Consider the following 17,074-nt stretch of genomic DNA (forward strand, 5'->3'; position numbering starts at 1 on the left):
GTCGCTCAGGAACAGCATCACGGTGCAGCCACGCGCAGGGCTCACCGTGGTGTCCAGCCTGCGACGCTGGGTGCTGCTGCCAGAGAAACTGGGCAACCGTGACCCCTCCTCAAAAAATAGGCAGAAAAAGGCCCTGTGATTCCGCTCGGGTGGATGCTTCTGACCACGATCCCTTAGCCTTCATCCTCACCCTCCTCAGCCCCCGGAACCTGCTGAGCACTGCAGCTCTCTGGGTGGAAATGCTGGAAAAGCAGGAGCTGGCACTCTGCACCCAGGAGGGCCCGGGCAGATCGGCCTCCACCTTCACGCCGAGCTCTGAACAGAGGCGCTGAGCGAGGCAAAGGGCCGTAACGAAGCCCGGGAACAAACCGGGGTGACCCACCGGCGGGCAGCCGGCGCGGCGGGCGCACGGCGCATGGCAGGGTGCTGGGGGAGAGACCACACGGCGTTGCCATCAGCGTGCCCTGCCTTATGAGCGTGCAGAAAGCAGGCGGTCTGGGGTTGAGGAAGCTGCTTAATTTCCACGCTTAATTTCTCAGTACCTGATTTTTTTTGTAACCTTCATAATTTCCTGTTTGCATCCTGGGAGTAAATAACTAGTGTTTACATGTGAGAGCATACAAATGAGGACTGTGGAAGTACACGCTGCCGGGTAAATCATGTGCTTCCCTGTCTCACCCGCAGCCCTTAAAAGACTTAATTTAAGAGGTGGGTATATTATAGGGCTTATTTGAAAGGTCGCGTGAGTCATAAGCTCATCCAACTGGCTGCAAAAATGTTTGAGCTGAGGAGCCAGCAGAGAGGCGCGGGGAGAGGGAGCGAGGGGTTTAGCCGGTGGCGAGCAATTAAGGAGCGTGATGTGGAAAACGCCCCAAGGTACGGGCTCTGTTCGGTGGCACCTGCCCTGGCGCTGGTCAGTCGCGGCACTTGGGCAGGTGATAAAAACCGGCTCCGAGCCGGCGCGGGCAGGGGCTGTGCCCCCCCCGCCCTGGGTCTGCGGGTGCCCGGGGCTGTGCCCCCCCCTGCCCGGGGTCTGCGGGTGCCCGGGGCTGTGCCCCCCCTGCCCGGGGTCTGCGGGTGCCCGTGCGCGGCCCCGAGCCCCTCGCTGCCAGCCGGTGCTCGGAGCCCGGTACCGGGGCAGCAGCTCCAGTGCCGCGGCGGACGGCGGGGGGGGGGGGCCGAGCTGCGCCGTACCGGGGGGCTGGGGGCGGCTGTATGCCCGGCACCCCGGGGCGGTGCCGGCATCTCGGGGTGGGATCCCCCGCGCGGTCCCGGCGCCCCGAAGCAGTCCCGGTCCCAGCACCCCGAGGTGGGCTCCCCCGCGCGGTCCCCGTCCCCGGGGGCAGTCACGGTCCCGGTGTCCCCACCCGGGTGGCAGTCCCCGCCCGGTCCCTGCACCGCAGGGTGGGCTCCCGGTTCCCAGCCCCCCGCCGGGGCAGTCCCCTCCCGGTCGGGGCACCCCGGGGCGGGCTCCCCGTCCCCCACCCCCCGGGGCCAGTCCCCATCCCCGGGCGGTGCCCCCGCCGCCGGCCGGGCGGGGGGCGGTTTCCAGGCGGCGCGGCCCCCCGCGGCCCGCCCTCCGCTGCCCCCCGCCCCCGCCGCCCCCCGCGGATGCCTTGGCCGGGCGGCGCGGGGGAGGCGCCGGGAGAGGCGCCGCGCTCCCGCCGCGGGCGCACGGCGGAGCCGCTCCGCGCCCCGCGCCGCCGCTCGGGCCATGCCGGCCGGGCGCCCGGGGGCTCGGCGGCCCCGCGCAGCGCCGCCGGGGGGGCCCGGCTCGCCGCGGGCCGCGGGGGCATGAGGCGCCGAGCGCGGAGCGCGGCGGCGGGCGGCGGCGCCGGCCCTTCCCCTGCGAGCCGCCGCCGTAGGATGAAGCAGCATGAGGATGTGTGACAGAGGCGTCCAGATGCTCATCACCACGGTGGGAGCCTTCGCAGCCTTCAGCCTGATGACCATCGCCGTGGGCACCGACTACTGGCTCTACTCGCGCGGCGTGTGCAGGACTAAGTCCACGAGCGACAACGACACGAGCCGCAAGAACGAGGAGGTGATGACCCACTCGGGGCTCTGGAGGACGTGCTGCCTGGAAGGTACCGACCGCCCTGCCGGCGTCCCCCCCCCCCCCCCCCCCGCCCCTCCATCCTCCCCGGCCCCGCGGGGGGCCCTGCTCAAAAGTTCGGGGGAGGGCAGGGGCATCCCGGGACCCCCCACCCCGGAGCCGGGACCCCCCACCCCGGAGCCGAGCCCCCGGCGAGCGGAGCGTCCCTCCCGGCCGGGCTGCTCGGCGGCCCCGCCGCCTCCCGGCTGCCGCCCTCCCCTCCCCGGGCACGGAGACGGCGCTTGCGGTGGCACCGCCGCGGGCGAGGGTGAAACTTCGCGGGTGGCTCCTGCACGCAGGACGCGGGGTCCGGGTGGAGCCGGGCCCCGGGAGTGGCCGCGGGCTGCCGGGGTCCCCCCGTGCCCGGGAACCGGCGCTGTGCGCGGGCGGCCGCGCTGTGCATCCCCCGGCAGCGCGGTGCGTGTGCCGCCGGAGGGACGGGGAGCTCCGGGCTGGGAGGCCACAGGTCCCTCTCCCGGCCCCGGGGGCTGTTTTAAGGTGAAGCCCTCGGCGAGCGAAGCCCCTCAGCATCTCCCCCTCCCCGAGGCTCCGCAGGCACCGTGTCCCTGTCTCGGGGAAACCCATCGCACCCAGCATTTTTATCTCCGAAGCCCCGCCACCAGTGCCAGCCCTTCCTCTCTGAACAGCAGCGTGGGGCGAGGGCGGCTGCTGCTGCTGCTGCTGCCCCACCGCAGCTCGTCCCTCCGTCCCCCGGGGACTGCGCCCCACGGCCGGCCCTGGCTGCCCCACGGCCGGGCTCCCACCTGCCCGGCCTCCCCGCTTCGCCCCGTTGCTTCAGTCCTGCAGCAGCACCGGGCTGGAGAGGCGGCGGCAGCCGCTGCCCTCCTGCAGCACAGACCACGCTTTGGGGGCAGTTTTGACCCAAAGCTGCTGACTGGGATTTGTGTGAGCAACGCCAGGCTGTGCGTGAACACGAGCCTGAATGGAGCCAGGTGCTGGTACCTGCGCAGCAAAAAATGGCTGATGGAATCACACTGGGCCGTAACTTTTAAAATTAGCAGCAGTTGGTGTCCTGTGTACTCGGGGGTTCCTGCCCAGCTGTCCTGCAGGGCCCTGGGGCCGTCAGGCTCCTCCAGCCCAGGAGCGATGTCTCTGATGGAGGGGGCAAGCGAGCCGTGGCGGTTGAGCTGCTCCCTCCACGTTGGAAAGTTCTCGGTGAGTCACGGCCACGGATGCAGAAATACCCTGTCTGTTCCTGGTACTCGGTCCTAAACCGGTGAAGTCAGTTGGAGCTTTCTTATTGATTCAAGGAGGGTTTGGATCATGCTCTAATTCCATAATAAATAATTTGAGATAATCTGTCTCCCCTCTTGGGCTGAGGGAGCCAAGGAGGCAGCAGCCAGGGCTGTGAAAGATGGCATCGCTGGAGGCATGAGTAATTTCCAAAATTCTTGTTTTTGCTGGCTGTATTTTTTCTTCAGGGAATGTTTTATGTTTTCCTCACTGCAATAAATCACTGCTTTGGACGGAGCCAGTGGGGCTCGATCTCCTGGGCACAGCACGCTCAGGAAAGGGCTTAACAGTGCCATGCCAGAGCTCAGAGCTGAATCACAGTCCGTTGCCCTGAGCCTGGCGCGGGGCTGGGAGCAGCAGGGCACGTGCTCGCCATGGGGTCACCGCTCCCCACTGCACGTTCTCCCCCCGGGCTGGTGCTCCCACAGCTGCCTGGATGGGAGCAGAGTGGCCCTGCACAGTGCCGTGCCAGTGCTGCTTGGCCGTACCCATGGCACAATCAAGGCCTCGCGCTGGGCACAGGCTCTGTCATCCCTTGTGTGTGCGTGAGAGTGCGGGCGGGCGATGGGAGCGCTGAGTCGGTGGCTGGGCGGGAGGGTCCCAGCTGGTGCTCGGGGTGAGCGCGTGGGGCCACGATGGTGCCGGTGGGACACGGCGGTGCTGCTCACCACCCTCCTGAATTTTGCTGGAGAAATGCACTGGCGTCTCACAGGCTGTTAACTGACGCGGTGCTGGAAAAGAAAAACTTCCCCCAACCGAGCTGTGCCGAGCTCACGCACGGTGCTGCGCAGGGGAAGGACGGTGCTGCAGCGGGGGCTGAGGTCCCCTGGAGCCGAGGATGGCTGGTGCCCTGCGCCGGGGGAGCACTGGGTGCCCTGCACCAGTGCTGTTACATGCAGCAGGACGTGCCTGGTGCCTGTTGGCAGAGCCCGGTGGTGTCTCTGATTTCTGTGCACTCATTGCATCTGGCTTGACAGACAGACAAAGGTTGCACTTATCATCCCGTGCTAGGAGCGAACACGGTCCGGCGGAAGGGCTGGTTCTCCTGTGGTGCAGAAGATGCTTTTAGCAGCGAGCAGTGCTCTCTGCCCGTCGGGAAGTGCCTCGGCCGTGAACTTTCCGCCGCTAACGGGGGTTTAATGTGCGTAACGGCAGAGGGATGAAGCGGTGAGCCTGGCAGTGCCTGGCAGGTTATGGAAACGCCCGACGTGAGCGCCGGCTGCACGCTCCGTCTCAGATGCTCTTTAAATCCGTGTCAGCCACACGCGCAGCGCCTGCGTGGGAGCCGCTCGCACCACGTGAGCGTCAGGAGCCCATAGGCGAGAGCGGATAAATCTTGAATGAAGCCGCCGCAGACCCGTGGAGAGACACCCACGCTGGAAAACACGAGTTAGTGGTTGGCTCAATCTGTGGCGCCCAGGCAGGTGTTCCCAGCCCGCTGTGCCAGGGTAGCCCCTGCTTTAAACCGCAGCGCTTGCGTTCTGATTATCACTTTTACAGTAGGCGAACGCCTAAGCCCTAGGTGTCGTCTGGTACTTCCCGCTCGAACGTGGCCGGCGCGCGTCGGTGCGAGTCCCCCGGGGCTCTTCATCGCCACTTGCCTTCCTCCGTGCCTTCCCTGTGATGTAACAGGTACGGGAACGCACGGCGCTTCGGGGAGAAAGCGGACGGTGAGAAATGGCTGCTCAGGCTTGTGCTGGTTTTCAGAAAGTAGAACTTTGGTTTTCATCAAACTTAATTGAATCCAGCATCGTTAAGCGCGGGAAGGCTCCGTGCCCCCCCTGCTGCGTGGTAGCGACTGGGACTGGCTCCATGGCATCACGCGGTGCGGAAACAGGCAGAAGGAGCGGGAGGATTTGGCCGAGGCTGCTTGAAACACCATATCTGAAGGCGATGTGGTACTTTTCCTTTCCTCCTTCATGTCCCCCACCAGAATAAACTGCTCCGACGTTTCCGGAGGACCGCGAGCGTTGCTCTGCCACCTCCCTCCTGCGGCACACATGGCATCCCGCTGCCCCTCGGGCCGTGGCCGTGGTGCAGGGCGGTTTGCCAAGGACACATCCTGCCTGCAGCTGTGCACGGACACGGGGTCCCAGAGCCGAGCTGTCCCACTCAGACCTGTCCCGGTCCCCCCGCTCCGGTGTCCCCCACAGCAGCACCAACGCAGCCTTTGCCAAGCCGGTGATTCCTCCCTGCCAAACCTGGTGCGTTGCAGAGCGATGGTCAGGCCTGGAGACTCCAGCTGAGGGGGGATCTGCCGTGTCCCTGGGCAGCTCTTGCGCTGGGAAAAGAAAATCCTCAAACTTCCTTTGAACGTCAGAAATAGTCTCTGCCGTTTGCCTCTTTTATCCACAATTATTTCATGTTTTTCTGTCGGTAAAGACATTGTTCTAGCTCAATGCTGTTCTGGTAACAGGCGACCCCGAGCAGAAACATCCCATCAGATGACAACGTGTGGTCTCTGCAATCTCCCTCCCAGTCCCTTTAATAAAGCGCTGGTGATTCTGTGTGATACTGGTTGTCTACGTTTTCAGGAGAGCTAAATCAAATACCCCGTGGAACTCCACACGTGTTATGTTACTGATTTCCTTTATCAACCGAATTTGTAACTGTATCAAGAAAAATTTACAAAGTTTGATAAATCTGTTTTCCGCAAGGCTGTTTGACCCCAGTCTCATCCCTGGTTCCTCCTGCCGCTGCCCACCTCGTGACCCACAGTCGATGCCATCCTACCGCTGCCCATCGCCATCGCTCATGGCACAGTCTCGTTAAACGTTAAACCAGCTTTTCCTGTCTTCTAGAAATTCAACAGAATGACAAGGTTTATTAAAATCTGATTTAGATCTTCAGAAAACTTCCCAGCCTGTTCTCTGAACGCCCTCGGGAGAAGGTTCTCTAGTCCTCCCGGTTTCGTGTTCACACGTGACGGTCGGTGAGGAGCATCCTCCCGAACTCCAGGCGGAACGCAGGAGCCTGTTTGTCTCCGAGTACGGAACAGAAGTATCTGATGAATAAATAATTGTGTGTCACTTCTGCTTCAGGACTGAGGGTTGCATCTCATGATCTGGTGGTGATTTCCATCAGGGTAAAGCTCCTTTCTTCTGACACGACTAAAGAATTCCTCCTCGTTCTGCTCGAACCTTTTGGTTGCAGATTTATTTAAACTGAGCCCGTCAGCTCCGTTACCAGCCACGTACGTGCCCTCACCGCTGCTGCCAGTGTCAAAAGCCCTGAGTTTTAATTTTTTAATTGCAGTTCTCAGTTCCCCTTTCAGCAGGCCTGGCAGAGGCGTGGGGTGCCCGGGAAGCTGGCTGGGAAGCGCTCTGCCCCGGCTCCTCAGTAGCAATCGTGCTTCTGCCTTTACGTTTTTCCCCCATGGGATTTGTCCCTGGTTGCTTTTGGCTCTGCTGAGCCGAGCTGGTTGGCGTCGGAGGCGTTAAACTGGGCTGGCAGCAGGTGCCCCTGGACAGCCACCAGCTCTTCCCCTGCCTTCAGCTCCTCCCGGTCCTTCGGAGCGAGGCCAAGCAGAGAATTTCCCCAAGGTGACAGCAATATTGTTTCTGTTAGAAAGTTATTATCTTTAATTTTCAAAAGCGCCAAGCAAATGTCCCTGAGATTGCAATCATCCGTGATAGAGCGCTTTTTCTCACCACTCACTGTAGGTGGGTATTTAAGGAGCTGCTCATCCTGTTCCTCTGTCTGCTTGGTGTCTGTAATAGATTCTCATCAACAATCCGTCGTGCCATGGAACGCTTCTCCACGGCGCCCTCGGTCCAGCTCCGCGGTGCTGCCAGCGGTGCTGATGCCGGTGCCGGTGCTGGTGCTAGTGTGTGTGCTTTGGCTGCCAAGCTGTCCAGCAGCCCCAGCACAGCCCTCCACGCCAATGCTCCTGTCCCGGGGATGCCCGCCAGCTGGCAGGAGGAGAGCCCTGGGATGGTGGAGAGGGACTGCACAGATGGGGACTGTTGGCATTGGCTGGAGGTGACGGACGGGAGAGAGGATGGGTCTGTGACAGCGTGGGAGGTTGGGGAGATGAGGGGGAACGGTTCTTTGCCCTTCCTGATGCCAGAGCTGGGAGGCGTCGCGTTGACTTGCGTGATGGAAAGGAGACGATGCCGGCGCCTGAGACGGCAGCGAGCGGCGGAGGTGGCGAGGGACCGTTTACCCATTGGAGAATCCCTGATGTAATTGCCATGCTGCGGTTTAACGACTCGCTCTGGGGCTCTGCAGGGAGTCACGAGCGATGCCCCTGGCACAGCCTCTGACCGAGGAAATCCCTGAACCTCGGCTTGGGGGAGGATATATTGCATAAGCATTAATTACTGTCCTGGGATAGAGATGGAAATTAGGCTCACAGACCCTCGGTCTGCTCCAGGCCCATGTTCCCGTGGCACGTGGCCAAATGCCGACAGCCATAAAAATCCTCCTGGCCAGAGAGCGGCCCTGGGCTTCGGATCTCGCTGCCGTTAGGAAGGTGCCGGGAGAGGAGCTGTGCCTGTGCTCGCTGCTGCCAGCCCCTGCCTTGAGAAACCGGCGCTTGGGACAGGGGGTGCAGAATTTCCCCTCCTGAGATGCTGCAGCATTTCTCTGGACAAACCCCCGTGTTGGGGGGTGATGGAGAGAGCCGGTTCCCGCACGGCCGGCGAGCGGCACGTGATGAGCGAGATGTATGCTGTGAGCAGCGCAGGAGCAGGCGTTTTATTGCTGCATAGGCGTGGTGCAGAGCCTGTCATCTCAGAGCTGCTGCTGTTTAATAGAGGTGGAAGTCGGAATTTGAATGAGGCTCAAGTGGGTTTTTTTTCCCGTGCAAGGTCACCATCGCCATTCCGGCTGTAAATAATTAGGGATGGCTAATGAAGGCTGCAAGCCCCGGTGCTGGGCTGGCGGCTGGGAACGTGGCTGTGGTTTGGGGGGGGGATGCCCCACAGATTGATGTCAGATCCTTCTCTCCCTGGTCCCCGGGGAGGTGGGGCGCTGGCGCGGGCTGCCCGGGAGGTGCCAGTGGAGGGTGTTTGCTGAGAGCAGCCAGGGAGTGGGGACAGACGCTTGGCTCTGCTGCCAAGTTACGTGGCCTTTGGTAAATCACTTCCCTTCTCTCTGCAGGAGTTTTGCCTTTCCTAAAGTGAGGCTGGGTGGATTCATGAGTGCTTGTCTCTTATATGGCTCCTGGAAAGACACACAGCACCATTATTGCTGGTCCAGAGGGTATCGACCCTTCCCCGGGCTCCGGCACAGCCCGCCTGGCCCACGCAGTGCTCATTGGCACCATGGGCCACCTCTTGTTCGTTCTTGGTGATGGTCTGGGTGTGGAGACCTGTGGTGCTGGGCGATTGCCGGAGCTATTTGGGATCAGATGGGGTGAGGCAGCCGTGGTATCACACTTCCTCAGCGGCTCTCCCATCCCGGTGGTGACTTTGCCTGTGGATTTCACCATGGATTTTTAGTGAACACAGTGTGCACTTCATAAATAGACATTGACTTCCTATTTCAGGAAAACCAAGATTGCTTTTAAAATTATAGAAACGGGCTAACCCATAAGCGTAGGGAGGTTGCTCAGCCCCTGCCCGAGGGGTCCCACTGGGTGGGGGGTGCAATCCTGGCCCACCTTGCCGGTGAGCATCTCCGGCTGACTCACGGCTGCGCACTGGCAGGATGCAGCTGCAAGGTATCCGCTGTCGTTGGCACACATCAGCGCGGATCGGTGCCCAGGGTGGGGTAGTCAGAGGAACCCGAGGGGAAGGGTCTCACCGCGCCGACCGCGTCACCCCGAGGGGCCCGTGGGGAGCGAGCGGGGAAGCGCAGCGGGCGCGACGGGCTGCGCGCTCGGCCGGGGTTTCCTGCGACGTTGGAGGAAGCAGGGAGGGCTCCTGCCCATCCACTGCCCTGCTCCCCATCCGTAAGGGCTGCAGCCGTGCTGCAACACCAAAAACTCCCTGTAATTGTTTTAGTGACACCTGGAAGCAGATCCCTTGAAGCTGGTGTTCGATGGCGTTTGGGTTGGTGCTTGGCGTGGAGAGGGTGGTTTCACGTCCCTTCCTAAGGGTTCCTGGGTGGGTTTGCTGGGACTGACACTCCGTGCTCAGCACATGAGGTTTTCTGTAGCTTTTCCCCGGGGTGAGGCACCCCGGGAATGCAGCCGGTGCCGCTGGCTCCGCGCAGTCCCACCGCCTGGGCTGGGGCAAGCTGCGGCTCGCTGGGGGGGCCCGCAGCAGTGGGCATCTCGAGAGACATCTTTGGTTGAGAAGAGACCCGCTGTGATAAAGAACGGTGGTGCCAGGGTGCCAACTGGTGTCTTCTCCCTCGGCTTGTGTGCGCTGCCAGCTCCGCAGCAGCTCCGGAGCAGCGGCTGCATCACCGCATGGCAGATCCATGCCACAACCCCTGGGTGCTTTCCGAAATTTTCTTATTTGACATCGGTGTTATCTTTTAACCACCTACTTGCAGCAGGTATTTAACAGTATCTCCAAAATGAAAAGTTCGAGTCCAGGGGATGCTTTGTGCTCTAAACTGTCCCATGTCCTTTGGAGTGATTCTACTGGAGACGGAAGTGCATCGATCACCACCCTCTCCATTCCCAGGGTTTACAAGGATGTTGATGCCAGAGCTGCCACGGTTGCTCCCCAGCCCGCCGTGCCCTGGGCACACTCTTGCTGCTGCCCTCCCTGCGCCAGGGTGCTGCCGCCCCACGGAAAAGGGCTGGACAGGACTGCTAACAAAGGAATTTCACTCCTTTTTGGATGCATGGTGGGACACCTGGGCTCTGCTCCTCTCCCTAACCCTTGCAGAAATTACTTGGACACCGGATGAGTGACTGCGTTCGGCAGGCTTGAAATTATCCGCGTTTTCATAGTCACCGTGAGGAGAGGCAGGAGGAGCGATGGTGGCTGCAGGACGGGTGATACTGCGTGATGATTTTCCCAGATATTGCCTGTTTCTTATCTCCTGACACCACAGTCGACAGACAAACCTGGCGCTGTCGGGCTCGGCTGTCCCCGTGCCAGGGTATTAGGAACTGTGTTGTTTTACGGTGCAAACAGAGTCATAAGGAAATGATGGGGAAGGAGGGGGGCAGGGGCAGCACCTCGCTGCCATCCCCCCCGCCCCCCGGGGCTTCGTGCATTTGCTTTTTGCCGAGCGGTTTGTATTGCAGGGGGAGGACTGGGCCGGGCTGGGAGCCCCGGGGTGGGCGCAGGGAGCGGAGGGGGACGTGCGACTGCTCGGCCTTTCTGGGGGCCGTCGGGAGCCCGCGGGGGTGTTGGCACTGGCAGTACACCCTGCAGGACTTGGGCGGTGGGAAGCAGTGACAAAGGTGACGTTTGAGGGTGACGCCTGTGTTTGTGCCTCATGAATTTTCCAATTTCGCTAGTGATTTGGTAATTGTCCCCTAATTATACCTTTACTCTCAGTTCGTGCCTGGAATCACAAGGGGAGGGGAAAGCAACCCCCAAAGGGGCCACCAACAAGCCACTAGCCCTTTAAAACATTCCTGATTTTAACTTCTTAAGATCAGTGTTGGCTTATGCTGCTGGCACCTCCGTCGAGCCGCTCATGTCCTGCAGAAGGACCACTGGTCCCAGGGGTGGCACCGTGCCCCCTCAGCAGGGCAGCGGATGCCCCCGGGACCGGGCTGGCTGATGCTCGGCTGGGTGTTGAGACCAACTTACAGTTATTTTTTGCAGCTGTCAGAGGGCTTTGATGCATCAGCATCATCAATTGCATCACACCACGTCATCGCATGAGCTATTGGAAGGGGCTGCAAGAGTCACCAGCTGCCTTCCCTCTGGGCTGCCTCCAGCCTGACCCCGGCCCCGGGGCTGGGAAAGGTCACCGGCGCTTGGCGAGGCAGACCGCGGTGTCCCTGCCACCCGCGGCAGCTCCGGCGGTCCCTTCCCACCAGCCCAGGCAGCCGCTTCTCCCGCTGCACAGCATCCTTGCCAAATCCTCCGTTTGCCTGAACGGCCTCGCTCAGCCCAGCGAGTCTTATCGCGGCGCAGCAGCTGTGCCGCGCGGCTTCGCCGCTGACAGCCGGCGAAGTGCCGCAGAGCGGGCTGGGGAGCGGGGACCCCGCGAGGCAGCGGAGCAGGGACCCCTCCGGTGGGGGACCCGCCACTCCTCCGTGCCAGCCCGCAGCCCGCAGCGAGCCGCCCGGTGCCCGCGGTGTCTGGGAGTCTCTCGCAGCCCCGAGGCTCCTTCTCTGCGCACCGGGAGAATCTCTTGTCATTCCTCAGCACGCTTCTGCCAAGGATGAAAGCATTTTCTGAACATGAGTCTTTGGCCTTCCCTCCGACATGAAAAGCTGAAGGAGGAGAAGAGCGATCCCACCTTTCATAGGAAGCAGGAAAGCTGCAGCCCGGGGTGGGGGCCTCTTAGCTGGGGGGGGCACAGGAACCGCGTCTTCTGCTGCTGTCACCGAGCAGTCGCAGCGTGAGGGCACGGGGGTGGCAGGGAGGCCAGGGCCAGGTGGCATGCATGTTTTAAATAATTGCAAATAATAATAGTTTTAAATACTCTGCATATTGCCCCATCCTGCCCGGATTCCCGCTGCCGCCTGGGAAGCACGAGAGCTGCTGCTGCCCCCAGCCTCGTCCGGCAGCAGGAGAAGGACAGGTCCCCGCTCCCGGACTGGGGCCACCAGCTCATCCCCTGGGTGCAGAGGCACCCTCCTGGCAGAGCTCCCGTGCATCCCCATAGCCGCGTGCCGTGTGGCTCTCCTGCTTGTCCCGGCTCGCTCGCGGCTGAAGTGAGAGACAGACGTGTCGGCGCCTCCGCCCCTGAGCCGCGCTCCGGCAGCGCAGCCGTCTGCAGGCAGCGAGCGCTGCGCCCCGGGGAGCGAGCGGTGCCGAACGGTGTTGTGCCGAACGGTGCCGTACGGTGTGGTACCATGCGGTACGGTGTGATGCGGTACGGTGTGGTATGGTGTGGTGCGGTACCATGCGGTAAGGTGTGGTGCGGTACGGTGTGGTACGGTGTGGTGCATGGTTGATTTGGACAGAATCTCCATCCCAGGATGAGGAAGAGTCTTCCAGAAAACAGGAGGAGCGGAACATCCCATTGGCATCCCGCAGCTTTGTTCCTCGGGGTCTGGGTTTCGTTGCAATTAGCCCCACTGGCAGCACCGGCTCTGGCAGCGCTTTCGGCCGGCTGGGCGGCTGCGCCGGCACCTCCCGCGCGGAGCCTATTTCCAGGACTGTGCCAAGGGCTGTGAAATCCTGGGATCTGCGCGGCTCCAGCTGAGCACCCAAAATGAGCAGACGCTTGTGAGCTGCATCTCTCCAGTCCTCCCCATCCGTCTGTAAATTGGGGATAACGTCACCTGCCCCGGCTCGGCGCAGGAGCTGGAGACGCCTCCGAGGTGCTCCCATCCTGCCGGAGCTGAGCGAGGAGCCCAGGGAGGGGGAATAACTCCCTCCTGGCAGCAGGGGAGGTGAATGGGGCCGGGGGCTGTATGCTGAGCACTGAGGGCCGGTAACGAACCCGGCTCCGGCAGAAAGCGCCGTGCCCCGGGGAGCTGGCAGGGGTGGGAGCGGGCAAGGGCTGGGAGCAATAACGTGGCAAATACCAGTAACTCAAGGGAGCGGGAGCTGGCCCCGGTGGCACCGTCCCCACTGCCCTCAGGTGCAGCTTCGTCATCCCCTTTAGCCGAATGTGCCGGTGCAGGTGTGTGCCATCAGCGTCAGGCAGCGCTGGAGCTGCTGGGCTGCACCTGGGACAGACCCATAAAAAGGGGCACTGGGCTCCCTGCAGGGACCTGCAGCGTGGGCTGAGCAGTGTTGAGGGCAAAGTGGTGGACCCTAGGCATGAGCCTCAGCTGAAAATGGGGGAACAAGCCTGCAGGAGCTGCCCCAGGTAAGCACTGGTGGAGGCAGAGCCGAGGCAGTGCCAACAGCTTGTGCTATGCGGCTGTAGCAGTGTGTGTCCCGGGAGACTTGTCCATGTTTGGGGGGATCTGGTGCCTCTGGCAGGCACAGCCCCTCCAGCTGTCCGTGCTGGGACACGGGGCATGGCCCTGCTGTCCTTGGAGCCGGTGGTGAAGCGTGACCTGACTTCACCCGCAGCAGGATGGGCTCTTTGCGTGGTTTGATGCAAAACAGGGCGAAGATGGGAGGCATTGGCACGAGCTGAGAAGCTACCTGCTTGCCCATCCATCTCTTATGTTTTTCTTCTCTGTCCCTTTGGCTGCCCTGGAAGGGCAGAGCCGCGTGGGAGCTGGGCTTGTGTCAGAGCCCCAGAGTTATTTTAGCAAAATGTTTTGTGCTTTGAGTCAGATTTGGGAGGCTGGGGGGAGGTGAGGCTGGTTTATGGCCAAGGTAATGGTGTGAGCAGCTCGAGGACACGCAGGGAAGTTTGCCCAGGTCTGACCCGTGCGGAAGCAGAGCGGGTTTGCAGTTGGGTTCCCTGCCCTGAGGGTGGCTGGACACAGAGCCTGCAGTGCCAGAGCTGTGGCATGGGCAGGGGCGGGCAGAGCCTTAAACAGAGGAGTCCTGTGGGCAGGAGAACGTTCCAAGGGCCCAAGGAAGCTGGTTGCCTTGTGTTGGGTTCTCTTGGTGCTGTGAAATCCCGAAGTGATGGATGATGGAGAGGACACACTGTCCTTGCCCCCACCCAGGCAGGGAGCACTCTGCCCGTACCGCAGTGGAGGAATTCCAATGGCAGAGCCCTCCTGAAGGCAGCGGGGCAGAGCGAGTGCTGTGCCATGGAAACTGCGCCGAATTTCTGGAAAGCTCACCAGGGCATGGGTAGGCATCTCCTATTTCTTGGAGGGTGAAGGCAAGGTTGGCATCACTTTCCCCAGCAAAGTCGTCTCCTGGTGCTGGGTCTATAGGATAGTCCCTCCTTGTGCTCCAAAAAAAGCCAAGAGTGAAACTATGGTGCTACTCTTGAATATCGCATCTCCCCATCTGGGGCGTTGGATCCGGCTTCCCGGGGCTCTCTTCCCCTCCTGCAGATGGTGAGGAGGCGGCTCTGCCTCCAGCCGGCACCGAGCTAAATCCGTCGGTGCTGGATGCGCTCCGGTGCCCGCGATAGCGAGCGGGGCTGGGCCGGACCCTGGGGGACCTGGAGCAGAGCAAGCCCGGGGCTGGCTGGGGAAGGGGGAGTGGGAGCATGTGGCTGCGGGCGGCCGGCACCCCCTGCTCCCCCACCGGCAAACATGCGGCACGATGCCCACTGAATTCCCTGAAATAAATGGGCTTTGATGGATCGAGTCCCTTTTAGCGCATCAGCTGAAAACTTCAAATATTTATATCGTTAGGGAGCTGTGACAGAAGTGTGTGTGTATATATATACATATATATATAAAAAAGTCAGGTGCTTGAGTGGCAGTCAAGTATTTGAAGTTCAAATACTTACCTTCAAATCAACGCTATGAAAGAGGAAGAAAAAAATAAATTTAATATCACTTTTGCAAGGAAAACAACCTGCCGAGCCTCCTCCCAGGCTAAATGTGCTTTAAAGATTGACTGTGCCGCTGTAAAAATTATTGATGAACTGTAAACATGAAAAGATCGCCCGGCTCGTGGCCTGTCAGAAGCATTAGGTTGGAAACGCTCCGTGCTCCGCTCCAGCATGACTCACCGAGTCCTCAGCAAATATGTTTATTTGTAAAGATCCTTATTTCAGAAGTAGTGACCTTTTTAATGCCTCGTGCAGCGAGCTCGGAAGTTCGAAATTGCCTTTTGGCAACTCGCTGGTGCTGCTGAACCTCTGATTTACAGATTTTCAGCCTTGATATTCTGCACGGTGGGGCTCCTTTGGAAAATGATTTGCTTTTCGCCGCCCTCGGTGCGGTTTGGCATCGGCAGCGCCAGGCGGAGGGCTCGGAGGGGTTCGCTTGCCAGCCCCTCTCGGGCGCGTTCCGGCACACCTCCCGACCCTCCCCAGCTTTTTAACATCCTCCTTGACAAATGGACTGTGGTATTAGTCACAAATTTGAGCAGCTGCTTCACCTCGAAACAGGGAATAAAACTTCGAAGCCCTTGTTCCCAGCTGCATGGGGTTAGCTCTCCTGGCCATCACACTCATCCTCACCTGCCTCCCTGCCTGAGCTCGGGCTGTGCAGTTGCTGGCACAGCCCCCGTCACCAGCCTGGCGCTGGCTGCACCAAAAGAAATCTGGTGACCAGCGACCTCCCTGCTCTGTGTCCGTGGCCTGTCCCCTTCTTCCGAGTCCCTGCTCGTGCCATGGGATACCGGCGCATGGAGCAAGGAACGTGGTGGCACCACTCCTGGTGGCACCGCTCCTGGCTGTGCCACAGCACTGCGTCACCGTCCTCGGGAGCCTCCTGGCATGGTATTAAGCATCGCGGTTAATTGCTCACGGGCTCCTTCGCCGTGTGTCCGTAAGCCCTGGGACGCGGATGTGCCGGATCCGAAATGTCGCCGTTATTTAACGTTCCTGGGGCCGGTGACGAACGCTGCGCCGCTCGCCTTTGGTGGCGGGCGACAGCGTTGCTCCTTTCTGCTGCCGTTGTTCAGCCCGGCGCGGCGGGGAAAGAGGTTTTGATGGGTTTTCAGCTCTTTGTTTGCGCCCTTCATCAGTGCTCTGCAATTTCCAGTTGCTGATTTATATTCAGAGTTATGAATATCCCCTTTTTTCTTTTTTGTTGGGCGTGTTTTTATTTTTATAGCTGTTTACATATTAGCCAGGCGGTTTTTAAACTGATGCAAACTCCTGTCTCGGTTATGAGTTTTGGGGTAAAACACTCTTAAATCATTCCCTATTCACAGTCCTGCTTTTATACTTAAATCCATTCTCCTAACTGATTTGGCTTATAATTGTTTTCTGCTCTGTGAATTGACCTTTCGGAGCGCCGAGGATATATGCTGGTGCCTCGGACTTGCCTCTGTTTGCCCATAAGAAGCGTAATCAAGTCATGATTGCTCGGGCTTGAGCAGCAACTAGTTTTTAATTCTGTGATCCATTCCCCTTCAGCTGTCAACACAGAGTCTAAAATAGCTCTCCCCTGTGCTAGATGCCACGCTTCAGAGCTATGAAATTATCATTTATAGGTTTTTAGAAATTCAGAGGACGTTTTAATACTGGTGAAGTGAAACCTCCAGCTTCCCATCATAATGCAGCTTTCTCTCCTACTTATTATAAATAGGTGCTTAAGCAGCCCCTGGGCGGATCCGGCCTCTGGCAGAGCTCGGGGCTCGAAGCAGCCCCGGAGCACCCTGTGCCTATAGCTGGTCTTTGTCTGAATTAGTGCCCACTCGTTTTAAGCAGGTTTTTACACTCTTGACCCTTGTTCTTCCCACCTGGTCCCTTCTGGGCAGGTTTCACCGTTGGTTTTCAGCGTTCAGGCCATGCCATCTTTCCGCAGGGCTCAGAAATGCCGCGTGGGTCAGACTCACTCCAACAAACAAGCAAGGTGGGGTTCTTCCATTCGTCATCCCAGCAGAAGGGCTGCCTCTTGCTTTCTTGGCGAGTCTTGTTCTTCACCATCCTGGTGTCATGTATGGCATCCTATTATTATTACCCAGCTGGCATGAATTGAGTAATTAACTAAGGTTTAGACCCTGCCTACAAAAGGTGGGCCATTTCCTCCTGGCTGTGGAAGATGCAACGGCATCCTTGGAGCTGCAGCCCAGGCTGGTGAGCAACAGTCATGCTGGAGGAGGACTTGGTGGTTCCCTGGTCTCTCCCTCCTCCTTTGCTGCTGCTTTAATGCCTCCGCAACCCTGCCAGAGCAGTGACCTCCAGCTCCAGCCTTCATGGGGTGGATTT

General features: G+C 60.2%; 1 protein-coding gene across 1 annotated transcript in view; it reads left to right on the plus strand.

Moving 5' to 3' along the window:
• The first annotated feature begins 1,876 nt into the window (after positions 1–1,876).
• The window catches only part of CACNG3 (calcium voltage-gated channel auxiliary subunit gamma 3), a 28,246-nt gene continuing 13,048 nt past the window's right edge, over positions 1,877–17,074 (plus strand). The window contains exon 1 of the mRNA XM_086622620.1: positions 1,877–2,087. Coding sequence (XP_086478746.1) covers positions 1,877–2,087 — 211 coding nt within the window. The remainder of the gene's footprint in view (positions 2,088–17,074) is intronic.

Source organism: Tauraco erythrolophus, chromosome 17, assembly GCF_009769465.1.
Source record: "Tauraco erythrolophus isolate bTauEry1 chromosome 17, bTauEry1.pri, whole genome shotgun sequence".
Lineage (NCBI taxonomy): Eukaryota > Metazoa > Chordata > Aves > Musophagiformes > Musophagidae > Tauraco > Tauraco erythrolophus.